Below are 16,412 nucleotides of genomic sequence, written 5' to 3' on the forward strand. Positions count from 1 at the left end.
TTCTGATTGCTTCTGTATGTCAGATTCCTGTGTGTACGCTCGCAGTCTTGCCAAGACTCGTCCCTTTATGGGCAAGCTCAGTATGTAATCCCCTTGTTTGCAGGTTTAATGGATTTGGGGCTAGTTGAGAGCGGGGCAGGGAAATGTCCTGTTACGTAAAAGCTATTTGTAGCCAAGAGAGACAAAGCCCCATTAACTGTTGGCTGGACCAGAGGGGACACTGGGGGACGGAGGGAGACCTCTGGGTTCAGCAGTCTGCTGCATACCAAGAGAGATACTACCTACATGCTACGCTGCTGCTGTGCAGTTTTGTTTCCACGACACACTGCAGCATACACACAACCATGGCATCTTGTCCATCTGATGAAACTTTAGGATTACAAGGAAGAATGGAGGACAGGCTGAAACACAACCCTCTGTACAGAAACTATGTAGTGACGCTATCTATCTTTCCACAGAGGCTACAGTTCAGCTATCGGCTTTATGCAAAATAACTGATTCTGAATTATAAGAAAATGTCAGTGTTGGTGTTTTAGACAACAGGACACAGGGAATACTCAGAAGCTCTTGCACGAGTGTTTTACTTGTTAATTGCAAGCAAGAACATGTTAGTCATCATGGAGGACACCTATGATGACCTTCAGCAGCAGTGTAAGCACAACTCCAAAACAGCATGTTGCAATACGCACCTACTGTATATTAGTACATTTATATCATTATCTATATATATATCCATAATATCTAAATATTCTCTTGCTCATGAGCATCATATAACATGCAATTTAAAAATAAAATACATCATAACATCATCATTTTAAATTCAGATTTGTTGAAAAAGCAGATTGGATTAAAAGTTGAGAACTAGGCTGAGGATGAGAAGAGTCTCATCACTGTGGATGGGACAGAGCAATAAGTAACGGATTGTCCTGATCCAGAATTATAAAGTGTGGCGGGTCATTCTGAGATCATTTGGTTATTATTTTAATTAGTTACTTGAGTTCAGCCTTTGACAGCTGAAGTCCTGCACATTTTTTTTATTTGTCCCAGTATATGATTGAGAGCTCTTGAATCTCGTGTGGAGGTTATGCAACCATTTTGCTCTCTGACTATTTCTAGCGATACAACAGGTAATCTGAAAAGATTCGAAGAGTGTACTGCTTATTGACAATTGTCTTGATGTTGTTTTCACACTAACCTGATGAAAACAATAATTGCTGCTACGGTCTTTAGGGCAGGAAACTTCCAAATCAGAAAAAGTCTTGGAACAGTTTGAGGCAGAAGAGGGACATTTTGCAAGGGAAACTGTTCAAAAATCAGAGGCAATGTTTCTTTTGTACTCTTCATTTGCCCCAACAATTTTGTTTTCAATCACCTATTTCACACAGTATATTCACAACTGCAGAAAAGCACCTCAGAGTACATTAAATTTCACTTCCAGTCAATCTCAATTTACCAATCTCCTCTGAGTATTTAGCTACAATAATCACATTATAGATCTGGAATACAGTGACAAAAAACACTATTATGAAAATAAATAGCATGTCATCATCTCTAAACTTCTGTCAAAAATAAATAACAAAACAGGAACTGTGATTCAGTCATAAAAAAGTGCAGAGCTGTCGTGTGTCCCATTGGCACAGGGACACTTGTCAATACTCGTCCGAGCCTAAACTGTACATGGACATGACAACTGGAAGATTGTCACAAAGAGGGTTCCAGTGTCCACTGATACTTCTCTGGTAGCTTGTCACTGACCCCAACTATCATCAACTTGCACAAACCAACACACGCTGGGTGTTGAGCTAATTATCGCCAACTAACACCTCAGTGTTAAGTTATTCCACGGCTTCAGTATTTCAGCCTATTAACTTTACAAAGCACTCCATTCAGTCCAGTTCCAACATTTCTGTTTGCATAATACATAAACAAGGGTTATATGTCTCCAACTTGAATGCACAAACAATATTGATTGTGTTTTTTCTCTCCCAAAACCAAGCACCAAATGATCAAATGGTCAAAGGTTTAACATTATATAGACAGGACTCAATACTGTTGTGCATGCACATAATACTTGTGGATTTGGAGGACAACTTACACACAGAATTCCCCTTTATGTTAGCTGAAGATACAAATACCACACATAAACCTAACACTATATTTCTGACTAAACAATATCCGCTAGGTATCTGTGTCACTGCATCAACTGAGGTTTCCTGAAGGTAAGTATTACTAGTTTATATCTGATGAATATTTGCATGGCAGTTAAATGGGAGGACTTTGGAATGCATTCTTATTTTAAGCCATTTAACTGACTCATATAACTGACTCACACATTTACACCACACTTAAAACTTTTAGATAAGGACGGAATAAGAGGAAGATAGGAAAAGTGCTCACTGACAAAAGCCTTGATAATTCAAGATGATAGGAAATAACAAGAGGATTGCAACATCTCTAAGATGCACACGGGTGCATATTGTGCATAATGCATCTGCATAGCACCCTCTGGAATTCAGATGTTTTAAACCAAGCAACCTCAGAGCTTCTCCTTTGCCAAAAACTTTCACAGACAAAGAAAGAGCCCAAGCCTCATATCCCAGGTCAATGAATAATACACTTGGTACAGTCCTTTGGCAAAGCCCTGAGAATCAATGTCCCTGACTGGACTGTCTGCTCTCACTCAGGTCCTCTTTGGTCTTCTGGATGCAGGTGAAGATCTCCTTGAAGAGAGCCTTGTACTCTGGCTGCTGGCCGTCTTCTGAAACCACTGTGAGGTCGGACACAGCGGCGGTGCTGGACTGGCGTCGGCGGGTCCAGCTGCTGACATGGGGACTGCTGGGCGTCTGAACGGCTTTGTGGCTGAGCCCGTCTGCTGCCTGCTGGCACCGCTGCAGAAGCTCGTCGTATTTCACCTGGATGACGAAAGACATTATCATTTACAGCGTGCTACTTTATCATATTCCTTACATTGTTTTCTGTCATGGTGTACCACTGAACAGTACTGTAAATTCTGCCTTGTAAATGACGAATATCAATTCCTTTTTCTTAATATTACTCACGCAAATAAAATCTTAGCTACACCAAACATGCTAGGAATACACTACCTGCAGTGCGCTGTACTGGGCATCGACCTCATTGAGCAGAGAGATGCCCCTCTGTTTCACCGCCTCCGCTCGTCTAATACACATCTGTTCGTGACCACGCCGAATCTCCTCTGCGTTCGTCCCTCTCATAGAGCTGTCGCTGCTACACCTCTGCCGGCTGTACCTTCGCTGCTCCGGCTTCGCTACCTCCTCCATTTCCACCTTGTCGTCCTCCTCCTCACTCTGTCCCAGGCTGGGCTTCTCCTCGGGGGCGAAGAACACTGTATCAGGCAGCAAGAGCTGGTCTGGCCTTCTGGCACTGGTGGGAGTGGAGGGAACAAGGAGGATTGTGAGTCTATTGTATTATGAGCAATTATACACGTTATAGGTCTGGTGGTCCCACTGGTCAGAAAACAATATATCCAATATGACACATCACTTTGAATCTAGTCTATACATAGCTCAGATCTAACCTGCTGGCACAGTCTGCACGCCACAGAAGCCGGAGCTCTTCCACTTCGGCCTCCAGCTCCTTCTGCCTGGCCCGGCAGCCCTCCAGCAGGGCCAGCCGCTGCTCCAGAGCCCCGTTCTCCCTGGCTGTCAACTCCGTCTCCTGCTCCGCAGCCTCCCTGCGGCTCCGCTCCGCAGCTACCTGGCTCTGAAGGGTCTGGATGGAGCGCTGGAGAGCGGCATGCTCCTCCTCCGGGTCTTGCTGTCTGTCTCGGTCGTAGAAAGAGCCCTGGGGCGACCAGAGCTGATCCACACGCAGGCCCTCAGAGGCGAGATACCTGAGCCAGGGAGGGTAAGTGGTTAAAACACAGACCTCAGAAAATAGATAGAATCATTTTGGAACACTGGGACTACATGTATAATTGAATTTCACCAGGTTTTAATGAAGGGAATATTTTTGTTTGACATTGACTTGCATTGCATTTGAGCAAATGTCAAGTTGCAGTTAAGAACAATTGAGAACTGGCATATAATGAGGCATGCAAGCAACAGTTGTGTGTATTTATTAGTATGCTGCTGATTCATAGGGGAGGATTAATTCCCTCCCACTAAAAACTCGGATGGGATTATGTCGAAAAGCCTTGTCAGATTATGTGGTGTGGCTCTGGGTGACCTGAAGATGTCCAGTCAGCATATGGGGGCTAAGACACCAGTGCATTAGGGGTAAGTAGAGATCAGACACCACAAACAGAGGAACACTTACAGTCAACTTTAGCATCTTCATTTCAGTGTTCAAAAGTGTCCAACTATCCTTTTATTCTTTGTGTCTGACATTAACTTTGCTCTGATGTCAAGGTGTAGTTTAATTTTCAAATATGTTTTGGGTAAATATTCTTTCTCTCCATATTGCAATACACAAACTACGATAAACCGTCAACGGGCACCAAACTTTTCAAGGTAACTTCCTGAGTTTACCTCAAGAGTATTGTGTGGGGGTACCATGCAATTTCCTCCCTGAAAATAGTTCCTCTTTCTTATGCTGTACTTCTGCTAACTAGTATCTGAGAGCAAAAGTTGAGCTCTGTCACACACATACACACACCTGTCATGCTGTAGGTCGTAGAGCTCTTTGAGACAGGACACGCTCTGCGCTCCGAGGCTGCGTCTCTGCTCCGCCAGCTCTCTTTTGTTGCGCTCTACCTGGGCCGTCCTGAGTTCCTCCACCTGGGTCTGCAGGTCCTCCATGTGGGTCTGAAGCCCTTCGATGGTCTCTGTCAGACTATGGGGAAAAGAAGAGAAAAACTATATTATGCATGGAAGTAGTGCAAAAAGTTAGTGCACTTATTCTAAATTAAGGACTTCAGTCAAATTTGCGATACACTGCTGGGTACCGAAAACATCTTATTTTTTACTTATCTATAGGCAAGGTGTTAGATTTTACGATTGACTGACTGGCTGAATTATTACATAAAATATAACTGACAAGCTAACAGGCAAATTCACTGATAAAGTGGTAGAGTTGATTTTAAGACTCTGACCTATGGATCTTTTGCTGGGCCAGGCGGTTGTCCTGCACCAGTCTGTGGTTGCCCTGCTCCAGATCCCTGGCTGCCACATCTAGCTGCTCATAAACCTTGGCATGCTGGTCGTTCATCTGACGCAGCAGGTCCACCTGTTTGGTCAGGTACTGGTACGGAGGAGAGGGGGGAGAAGGAGAGGAGGTGGGAGAAGGGAGAATTTTGTTTAGTTTTCAGAACAACTCTTAAAGTTCCAAAATAATTTTGTGTTGATATACAATGAACTCATCATTTCATTTTAACTATTCTATGTATTCTGTTTCTATACCCGAGACAAATACATTTTATTACCAAACAGATAAGCGCGTCCTCTGAAGTAGCCAAATGCAGAGCTACCAATTAAGGGCCTGCAAATACACTCCAGCTTTGTGACAGGGAATGATTATATGAGTACGAGTTGTATTTGCATGGCACTCCATAATGTACACATAGTCTAGAAAGGAGTGCCAGCGATAGTTCACCATCTCCTGTCAAATAGCTATGACATAAGTCTCAATTCATTTAAACCTTACCATCTGTAAATCATTTATAGCATTTGAATTTTATATTAACTATAACCATCAGAGGAGGCTTGAGGTAAAGCCACTGCTCATAATCTGCAAAGGCCTATTTGAGACAGAGGCATCAACTAAAGTTGTTGTAAATGAAACTTTGAACAACACCTTCTCTTCATGAATAATAAGACACAAGTGATTTACTTAGGACAAGTCCGAAGCGGAAATAAGTTCTATAATGTCTAGACAAGAGCCAGACCAGATCTTGAACTTGACACATAGAGGCTACATCTTACTAAGCAAAGTATTACTGTTCTTAAATAAATGCTGATGTATCCTGAGTATGTATATTGATTTCAAGATATCAATTAAATAAATGTCTCTGGTAGAGATTTGATCCTTTGTCTAAGTCAAGAGTGTATTTTTAAATTCACTCAAAAAGTAGCACAGCCATAAATCATGCTACCAGGTGCTGGACTCCTAGCTTTGACACTTACTGACATTTACATTAGTGGAGAAAGTAAGACCGGGACAGACACCGCATAGGGATAAGGGTCAGTGAGATGTATGGGATTACCATATCAAGCTCAATAAGCCCTCAAGCCACTGGCCCTCAGACTGCCGTAAACAAATTAAGGCTCTTATCGTTGTTGACCCGCTGCCAATGAATGACATGTCCTGTAACTCAAATAGACCAGCACTGTCTGGATATGCCCAAATTAAATGTCTGTGCAGTGAATGATGAGGTCTGACAGACTGTATATTTATATGTTCTACCTGAAACACACTGTGAAAACCCACAAGTAAGCTACTGCGATATCCCATAATGGTAAACCAAGAGCTAGGTTCTGCACAAATATGCTTATCTTTATGGAAAACAGCTTTACATAATCGGCTACATATTTGTTCATTTCTAGGAGTTTGGTAATTTTTGCGATTTAGAGAACAGAAGTTTGTTCAGGCTCCATGAACAACAGAGAGTTTATTGTATTGTCTCTGGGGCCATTGATTAGCAGCATTCTCACTTAAGATCTACTTTAAAAGAAGGTGGATAACAGGCTAGTGAAAGTTTTCCTATAATTAGGTAGACCAACATCCTGCCAAGAGTACGCACTGTGCCAACGGCTCATTAGGTCACAGGCTGGTCAAGACTAGATTTTACTCCAATCTATTTAAAATAAAGCGAAATTCACAATGAGAATTCCCTGCCAGGGAAAAAGGCTTTTCAGATTTCTCAGCGTGGACTTTTCTCAATGAGTCATTTCCCATTGTAGACTCATTCATATAAAATCATTATATATATATATATATAGTGCTGGTTCAATAAGAAGTTCACTGCAGGAAGATGCAGACTAAAGAAATACATTTTTGCACTCTTAGCGATGTGGTGCCTGGAGGAACAATATTCATAAACAGACTAGATTGTGGACAGTCTCCTTTTTCAAGGGGAGGTTAAGGAGGCCAGTTGGTCTGATATGTAAATGTATCTTTTGCATGGCGAAATGGATATGCCTTACTAGTTCACTGTAGCCTCAGAAACACTGGTTAGTCCATTCCTAAAATGATCACCTCTATTTCCTGCAGCTGCTCCTGGTTAGTGGAGTACATCTGCTGCAGCGCCTGCTCCAGCTCATGGTTCCTGTCAAGCAGGGTCTTGCCCAGCTCCGCTGCCAAATGGAGATCTGTAAACACACAGGCAAACATGTAAACACACGGAACAAGACAGGTTCAATGTCCAAACATAGGCAATGATAGAATTACATGCACGTGAACAATATAAACATACACTTGAGCAAGTGCAGCTCACATGCATGTACACACACACACACACACATATACACACTTCGCTATCTAGCACTGTAAGTGGTTCTGGTGAGTCAACAAGGGATCTAGGGCATACCTTGGGATTTGGCTCAAATTTAAGAAAATAAAAAAAAGGGTAAATGCTAGACTAATATTTAATCATTAAACAAATATCATAAATCAAGAAAGAAAAATCTCATGATCACACTTTTCCCCTCTAACCTGTTATCTCCATGTCTGGACCTTGTCAAGGGAATAGTGTTTACTGTCCCTCTAAAGTGACTAAACTAGGCTTTATATGACATTACCATACAATTAATAAAATGGTAAGGCCTTTTTTCAGGCAATTAACAGTGTATGCCAAGGAATTTGTCCTTTACTCAAGTGTGCCATGTTGCCAAACAGATCTACAGCCACTGATGTGGAGCTGTCCGCAGCTTAAACAACATGCACAAACAGCAACCATCAGTTGAACACAATCAACACGGGGGGAAATGACAGCCTCAGGATATCCTGGCAACAGAGAGCTCGCAGGGTTTTTCTGATTTTGCCCCATGACTAGCGTGGTCAACAAAGTGTGAGTGTCACAAGAGTAGGCTATAGATTTCAGTGCAATTTCATCTATGAGTTTGTGTGCACATTTTAGGGCTTCTGTCATGTCATTATTGGATTACTTCAATAAAACACAGTTGATCACCAATTAATGAGCAAACAGAACAATGCAGGAGTTGACTTCAAGTCCTGTATATGTTGTAACATACTGTTGATAAGGGTTACTCAATTGCTGATGAAGCACAAATAAGTAACATATGACATGATGAAGGAAAAATGATGTTTTTCCACTGTATGCGACAAATAATTTTGAAATTTTCGTTTTGTACAACGTGAAACACGCATTAATGTAACAAGCCAAAGTCAAGCGGTGTTTAGGGCGCGACCAAAAGCTATGCAGCCCTTACCGTGTTCAAGGTCCTGCTTGCTATACCAAGGCTCTCCATCCTTCTCAAACTCTTCCTCCACTATCATGTCAGTTAGCATTTTCCAACGGCGGAGAGTGCGAGGACTCCACCTGACAGAAACCTGAAACACCGGTATCCTTCGACAGCTTTGAGTTGTCTGGCGTTCACCACCGTGTGTAGTGTAGAGTACATCCTCCGGTGGCGTAGTCTGTTGTCTACGGCAACGTGGCAAATGTAATCTCTGCGCCCGGTGAACAACAACTAAACTTCCGTGTCCACAGTAGTGAGGTCAAATGTACTTAAACGGTCTCGGAAAAAATATTTTTTTTAAAAAACGGTACAGCGAGTCCTCCTTTTAACTGGACCTTCCACTTTAGTTTGATGGTCTACAATGTAGAAAAATCCCCAAACATTTTAAATCGAGAAAAAAAAACCGCTTCTGTAACTTCCTGTTATCATCCCATAGCAACGCTTCGATTGACGAGCAGTTTTACTGGCAAATCAGGAAGCAGTGGGTGGAACCAAAGGCCGCTTCTGACCAGTAAAATGTTTGTTTGTTATCTTTCCGCACCGCCCATTTCTGCAGACACACAAATCGAGTTTGACAAATTTTCAGGTTAGTTGGGAAAAGCCAATTTTTGAAATTGGTTGATACACAGCTTTTGGAACAGGACGCAATCTTCAGTAAGCATCCAGTAAGTGTTTCAGACTGCAAAGAAGATCGTGAAGTGAAGCGACGCTGTTCGAGAAAATGAAACCGCAGCAACGCAAATAACCCAAATACCGAACCTATTTTGCTCGTGAAGACTGACTAGCCGTCATTTGTCTGTTCTCGTGTTCTGGTGCAAGTTATTCATTATAATTATGTGAAAAAGCAACAGTGTGGGATACTTGTAGGGAACAGCAACTATTCGTCCTAACTAATTAGGTCAGCAGGTAACTTGGTTGGTATCTACGTTCAACTACCCAGCATGACCATGGAGGAGAAACCTGCCTCAGGTGGACGTACCTACGGCGGCGGAATGAACATTTGGCGACAGCTGACAAATCTCGGGGTCAATCGTGTAGCAGTGACTTACTCCATGACGACTCTGGGAGCTGGAGTGATGAACAGTATATTCAGCTTCTACTATGTCAAGCTCTTTCTCAATAAGTACAAGATATCAGAAGGAGCATTTCACAAATCGCAAGTGAGTATTACACGGAAACAATTTATGCATGCCGTTATGCAGATATATACACTCACCGAGTACTTTTATTAGGAACACCTTACTAATACTGGGTAGGTATCAGCTTTCAGCTCAGTGTCAACCGGCTACCAAAGTGCCATCCGCCTCAAGGTTCGACGTGTTGCATTCCGATGCTTTTCTGCTCACCACAGTTGTAAAGAGGTTATCCGAGTTACTGAAGCCTTTCTGTCAGCTAGAACCAGTCTGGCCATTCTCCTCTGACCTCTCTCATTAATAAGGCATTTCCGTCCGCAGAACTGGGTGTTTTTTGTACCATTCTTTATAACCTCTAGAGACTGTTGTGTGTGAAAATCTCAGGAGATCAGTAGTTTCAGAAATACTCAAACCAGCCCTTCTGGCACCAACAACCATGCCACGGTCAAAGTCACTGAGATCAAAATTTTCCCCCGTTTTGATGCTTGATGTGAACGTTAACTGAAGCTGCTGACCTGTATCTGCATGATCTTATGCATTGCACTGCTGCCACATGATTGGCTGAATGGATAATTGCATGAATAAGCAGGTGTACAGGTGTTCCTAATAAAGTGCTCGGTGAGTGTACTGTTCCCCTCTCACTTGTTCAGGGAAATGTGATACATCCTTGAACACTGGTGTATTGAAGGCTTGAAATTGAATCATGAGAACCTGGCCGCTTTTTGAAACACTGTTTTTGTGCCATAATCTTGATCTTTCCCTCACAGGTGGTGTACATGGTGTGGAATGCGGTGAATGACCCTCTTTTTGGCTACCTGCAAGATAACTCCCAGGTGCCCTGCTGCTCGCAGCGGCGTCTCTCCATCCTGTATGGAGCTCCCCTCTACTCCCTGGCTTTTCTCCTAGCCTGGTTCCCGTGGCGATCCTACACCCCTGGTGATTGGCTGAGCGGCCTCCACTTGATGGTGGCACTGTGTGCTTTTGATGGCATGCTGACTTTTGTGCTGCTGGCGCAGTGTGCCTTGTTTGCTGAAATTTCCAGCCACCATCAGAGCCGTCTACGACTCATCAAGTACAACCAGGTAAGAATGGGAATGGGGGTTTAGTGTTGATTTCTTCAACATACCAACGTATAACACTGCCTCCATCTTTCTTCCTTCCCAGTAGAGGGTAGTATCCCCTTAGCCAACATGATGTCTGTCCTCCCCTCCCCTATCCCCTGCCTTTTCTTTCCCAGGTGGCTTCTCTCATTGGTTCCTCCAGCGTCCTCTTCTGTGGTGTGCTCTCCAGAAACATGGAAGACTTTGCAGCCTTCCAAGCCTTTACAGTGCTGATTGCTGTCCTAGGATGTGGCTGCATGCTGTATACAGGCCTCCACAGTGAGAGCCGCTTTGATAACAAAGGATCTGCACCAGGGTCGCCGGGGGCTGCTGACCAGACTTCCGGCCAATCGGCACTTTCCCTCTCTTCGGTAACAACCGTGATGTGCCAAATCTTGACCAACAGGGACTTCCAGCTCTTTGTGTTCATGAACTTCTTCCAGGTCTTCATGTTAACTTTCTTTAACAATTTTACCATGATATTTGCTGAGCACCTTATTCCTCCAGATGTGCTGCCGCCACTGGCCAAGAGCGTCATGTATGGAGCTGGATTCATCTGTCCACAGGTATTGTGCCCCAGAGGCTTGGTTTTATATTAAAAGGATAGGTAGGAGATGTAGCATTGGTGCATGATGGGCCAATCTACCGTACAATTGCTCTTTAAAGTTCCCTTTTACCATACATGCCATTACCTTATTGATTTCTTAATGTGAATCTCTTGCAATCCTCCACCAGGTTTTGCACTTTTTGTGAATATGACCTGAAGTTTCAATGACTCTCTTTATATCTTAACCCCTTTTCTCCCTCCTAGTTGTTAGTGTTGAGTAGTCAGAGTCTGCTCCAAGGTCTTGGCTACTACAGGATCATCCTCCTCACGTTCTACGTAGAGGCTGGAATGGCTGTCGTGATGCTGGCGCTGGGTCCTCACCACTACTACATCCTGGCATTTTTCCTCATCATTAACATGTAAGAGGTTACATGATTCCTGACTGTCACGTATTTGTTTTACATATCAACGAGGATTAAAAGTTCAGAACATTCATTTCTTTTACATGTAGGTACCTTTATGAGTATGTCATTAGATTTACTTTCCTGTATTACTCAATTTGTATTGAATCAATATGTATCTGCTCTCCTTTATCTTCTATACAGGGTCATTATTCAGGCAGCCTTCAGTCTGTTCAACTTGCCTTTGGCTGACATCATTGATTCAGACCTGCAGAAGTACAAGCGCAGGTAAAAAAAAAAAGACATCATATGAGATGATCCTTTACATTATATAGGCACACTGTGACCTCCATTAGCCCATTCTCCCATCACATACAAATATAGAGCACTTCTCCATCTGATGTTTGATTACACATATGGGAAATTTTAGTGTGCTTACAGCTTTATGTTTTTACAAGAGCACATAACATTTGAAAAAGTTGTCAGTAACACACTTTTGTAGGCTGTGCCAAGCTTTTGCTGTATGTTGACATTACATCTGTGGAAATCATATTGTTGTATGGTGCATCCATTTGTAACTTATGCAAATTCATGTTATTTGACTGTTAATTAGATATCTTAATATGATTGCCTTGTTTTCTCTTCTGTAGTTCCCCGCTCTCCTCCATGGTGTTTGGGACAAATGCTCTGTTCACCAAGCCAGCTCAGTCTCTGGCCCCGATGCTAGTGCTTAACATCCTCAACCAGTTTGGCTATGAAGAGCTGAAGGAGGCAGGAGGGAATTCAAACCCAAGGTAAAGACAATTTCTTACTGGTAATTTTCTTAAATGTCAAAACTACAGCCGGACCAGATGAGTTTGATTACAGTCTCTGTTGGGGTGGCATTGAGGGAGTGACTGTGACTGGTTGGAACATCTAGAATTAGTGTACTATCCCCACTGAAGACACATTTTGTTATTCTCCACTATCATCATTTCTTTTTTAATAGATTGTTATTGGAAAGCATTCTGTGAAGTTTGACATAATTTAATACCAAGTAATGTTAGCTTGTTTGCTCCCACTAGTCTTGAAATAGAGGACTGAGGAAAATTATTATAAGGGGACCAAGCAGTGAAGCTGCTACTTCCCTGTTTGTTTGACTTGTATTTTTCTTTGCTCTTTGTTGATTTTCCCTGCTACACGAGGTGCTAGCTGAAAAGGTTGATTCACATATTAACTAAAAAAAATTATTCTGCCTTGAATATTTTTACGTTTTGCTGCAAAATTTCAAAATTAAATTTATTTGCATGAGATCTGTGCAAAGTACTTTATTCTCTCAAAGTGAAAAAGAAATTGTGTAACTTCATGGCAAGGTATAAAATTAATTTAAAGATATTTAAAGATGGTATACAATTCCTTTACTAGAAAAATCTCATTTAAAAACACATTCACCCCCGTTGTTTCATTCTGGGTTAATATGCCTCATTTGCACAGTTTTAGACTTCCTCTGATGGAAGTTAGGGATTTGGAATATGTTTTCCTTTCCAAATTGTTTTAATTCTAATTTTTCATGCCGGCATGAATATCATAAAAACTAATTACATTTACACAATCACAATCATAACACAGAGGTCAGAACAGTGTGCAAAAGGTCAAAGAGGGAGAATGCCATAACCATTGCAGCTGTAAATAAATTTGAACACACAAATACCTTGGGCTTTGGTCAGTAATAATAATCAGTTCTCCTTCCTTCCAGCTCCTTGGAGAGCCTCCACAGGGTCATGTTCTGCTTAGTGTGTCTGGTGCCCATGTGTATCGCTGTGCTGCAAGTCCTGGCCTGGAAGCCATTCTCCATACGCAGCAGTCACACAGTCGACACAAAGTATACTGACGGCTAACTTCAACATTTTTAGCATTCCCGACGCTGCCTTGTTATGCTGATAGCTGTATTCCTTTAGTTGGGATTTGGGAAAAGTTTGTTGTAAGTATGTATTGCTGAGTAAGAGATCAAACTGACTGTTTTTTATTGTTATTTTGTAATTGGGTGTGTCAGAGTTCGAGACTATATAGGTGATTGGTGTTGTACACCTATAAATTTTCTCAGTTTACTAAGCGGTGACAAGAAGCGGACAACAACAAACATTTAAAATAACTTTGTTGTCTGCAATACAATTAAGACATGGAGAGAAATTGTAAACTATACAAGGAGGAAGGGGTCTTCTTCCTCAGTTACTCAGTTACAATTGGCAATAAAGCTCTATAGCATAGGAGGGGGGTTAGGGGTAATTGGTGACCTTTTGGATTCCTGCAAATACTTAATTTCATATGAAAAGACACTCCTGATGAGCCTGTGGTTAGTCTGTTAAATAACTTTATCACCCTCATTTCAGATTTTCACTGGATACTTAGACCAGGGATCCAGAGGCTGAGTATGAGATAGATGATTGGATTGAAAACATCCTCTCATGTAGCAGCATATTTTACTGTAACATACCCAAGAAAATTGAGTCCAAAAAATAGGACACCATATATTCTCATTAAATTTGATCCTACACATTTACTTCCTATATTCATTGCCTCAGGCAATGTCCTACCATTTGCAAATTTTGGTCATTGATCTCCAAAGAGTTGAACGGCATTCTTCAATGCAGAACTGAAAAGAATCCAGGTCTAATTCTGCTCAGTCTCCCAGATAGAAACCTTTTCCCAAGTCCCTCTAATCTTATGCTTCTTCAAAAATGACTTGTTTTGTCTAGGAAGTGTTTTGCCTATAGAGACTTGTGTGCTAGATCCAACGGCAGTAAAAATATTTTTAGTAGGATATGGGAAACGTTGATAAACTGCCTACCAGATGACCTGGTCACCCTCTTACATGGGGCAAAGGTGCCTCTGAGTGCCACAGGGTAACCACAGGTGACTCATTGAGTTCAAGATGGTATTACCCTGTCTTACTGTGTACTGTGAAGTAGCTACACCGAGATGTACTGTAAGTCATAAGAATCGACTGCAGGGGGGGTAGGAAGGATTGTTTTTTTGTTTTTTTTACTGCACTTTGTTTTTTGTCTATATAAAATGGGGAAAAAGATGGAAAATTTGAATTCCATTGTTGATTTATACTTGAATGTGTGTGCCCTAATTTTTCACAATTTAAAAGAGACCATTTTTTTGTTTCACTGACATTTTGAGACTATTCTGTGAGTGGAAATTACAGAAGTAAATTTTTACTATAGAAGGTAAGTTGGTATGAAAACACTTGTGTATTCACCTCTTACAGTAATTCAATTGAAATTCTTCAACCCACACGCCCTTCTTATTTTCAATGCCTTTTCAAAGTATTCAACCCCCTTTTCCTGCATTTTGTGGTGTTGCAGCCTGAATTCAAAATGGATTCTCTCCCATTCTTCTTTACAGACTTTTCAAGCTCAGTGAAGTTGTACATGAAGTGTCAGCTATGTTAAAGTAATTTCAGAGATTTTCAATTGAGATTCAAGTGAGGGCTTTGGCACGGCCACTCAAGGACTTTCACATTCTTGTTTTCAAGGCATTCCAGGGTTGATTTGGCTGTATGCTTAAGGTCATTGTCCTATTGGAACATAAATCTTAACTTCAATCTGAAGTGTTTTACACTCCAAGGCAGGTCCTCCTCTAGGATTTGCCTGTATTTGGCAGCATTCATTATCTCCTCTCTCCTATAAATGTCCCAGTCTCTGCTGCTGGAAAGCCCATGGATGGGATGGTGTTAGATGGATGATGAGCTGTATCTGGTTTCCGCCAGACAAACCACTTTGCATTACAGCTTAAGAGTTCAGTTTTTGTTTCATCGGACCACAGAATCTTTTGCCTCATGCTCTTATAGTCGTTCACGTGCCTTTTTGCAAACTCCAGCCATGTTCCAGATGTGCCTGTTTTTCAGGAGTGGCTTCTTTCTCGACCATACAGCCCAGATTTGTAAAATACTGTACTGACTGTTGTCCTTCTGGTAATCTCCTATCACAGCCAAGTAACTGTAGTTCTGTCAGAGTGGTCCTCAGTTTGGTCAGACAATCGACTCTAGGAAGTGTCTGGGTAGTTCTATAATCTTCCCATTTCCTAATGATGGAGCTTGTGACTTCCCAACACTTTAGAAATTGTTATATACCTTTCCCCAGTTCTATGCCCTCTCACAATTCCCTGACAGTTCCTTGGACTTGACGGTAGTGTCATTTGTAAGACCTTATATAGATGCAAGTGTATAATTCTAAATCATGATTGATCAGTTGAATTGGCCACAGGTGAAATCCAGTCAAGTTGTAGAGAGTCTCAAGGACTTTCAGAGGAATTTGGATGCACTCAATTTGGAGTGGCATTGTAAAGGGGTTGAATACATGACTCAAAATATTTAATCTTTTCACTTTGAAGTAACGTTTTTTCTTTATTGGACAGTTTGCAGTGGAGAGAGACATGAAAGAGGGGAGAGAGAAAGGGGGACACATCACAAAGGTTGGATTTGAACTGTGCCTTACAGCCAACCGAGCCACCATGAAACCCCTCAGCTTTTCACTGTAAAATTGTAAATCAAAAAATCCACTTTGACATTATGGGTTATTGTTTGTAGGTGAGTGACAAAAAAAATGCATTTTAACTTAAGGTTGCAAAACTCCAAACTCTGAATGCTGAAAACGTCATGGGGGCTGAATACATTCTGTGGGCACTGTATCAGTGAAACAAAATAGGTGGTAGTCACTGTGAACAATATGACTCCAAGATTTCTTACAAACATATCAGGATGTAAAAGTTTGCTTCAAGTTACTTTTAAGTTAAGTAATAATAGTTTTCATAGTAAAAGCAAGACACTCCCAACACCATACACTGGAAAT

General features: G+C 41.7%; 2 protein-coding genes across 2 annotated transcripts; one reads left to right on the top strand and one right to left on the bottom strand.

Annotated features, from left to right (window-relative positions):
- Positions 1–565: 565 nt before the first annotated feature.
- On the bottom strand, positions 566–8,542 carry cdr2a (cerebellar degeneration-related protein 2a). Its single transcript, XM_071910459.2, has 7 exons — positions 8,367–8,542; positions 7,174–7,286; positions 5,072–5,220; positions 4,636–4,812; positions 3,557–3,871; positions 3,105–3,402; positions 566–2,912 (listed from the first exon to the last, which is right to left on the bottom strand). Exons 1-7 carry the CDS (start codon positions 8,443–8,445, stop codon positions 2,649–2,651), a joined length of 1,395 nt encoding a protein of 464 aa, XP_071766560.1. The 5' UTR covers positions 8,446–8,542; the 3' UTR covers positions 566–2,648.
- Positions 8,543–8,961: 419 nt separating this feature from the next.
- mfsd13al (major facilitator superfamily domain containing 13a-like) lies at positions 8,962–13,848 on the top strand. Its single transcript, XM_071910458.2, has 7 exons — positions 8,962–9,556; positions 10,297–10,611; positions 10,767–11,195; positions 11,441–11,595; positions 11,782–11,865; positions 12,228–12,371; positions 13,313–13,848. Exons 1-7 carry the CDS (start codon positions 9,338–9,340, stop codon positions 13,452–13,454), a joined length of 1,488 nt encoding a protein of 495 aa, XP_071766559.1. The 5' UTR covers positions 8,962–9,337; the 3' UTR covers positions 13,455–13,848.
- The last annotated feature ends 2,564 nt before the right edge of the window (positions 13,849–16,412 follow it).

This window comes from Centroberyx gerrardi, chromosome 7 (assembly GCF_048128805.1).
Source record: "Centroberyx gerrardi isolate f3 chromosome 7, fCenGer3.hap1.cur.20231027, whole genome shotgun sequence".
In the NCBI taxonomy this organism is placed as follows: Eukaryota; Metazoa; Chordata; class Actinopteri; order Beryciformes; family Berycidae; genus Centroberyx; species Centroberyx gerrardi.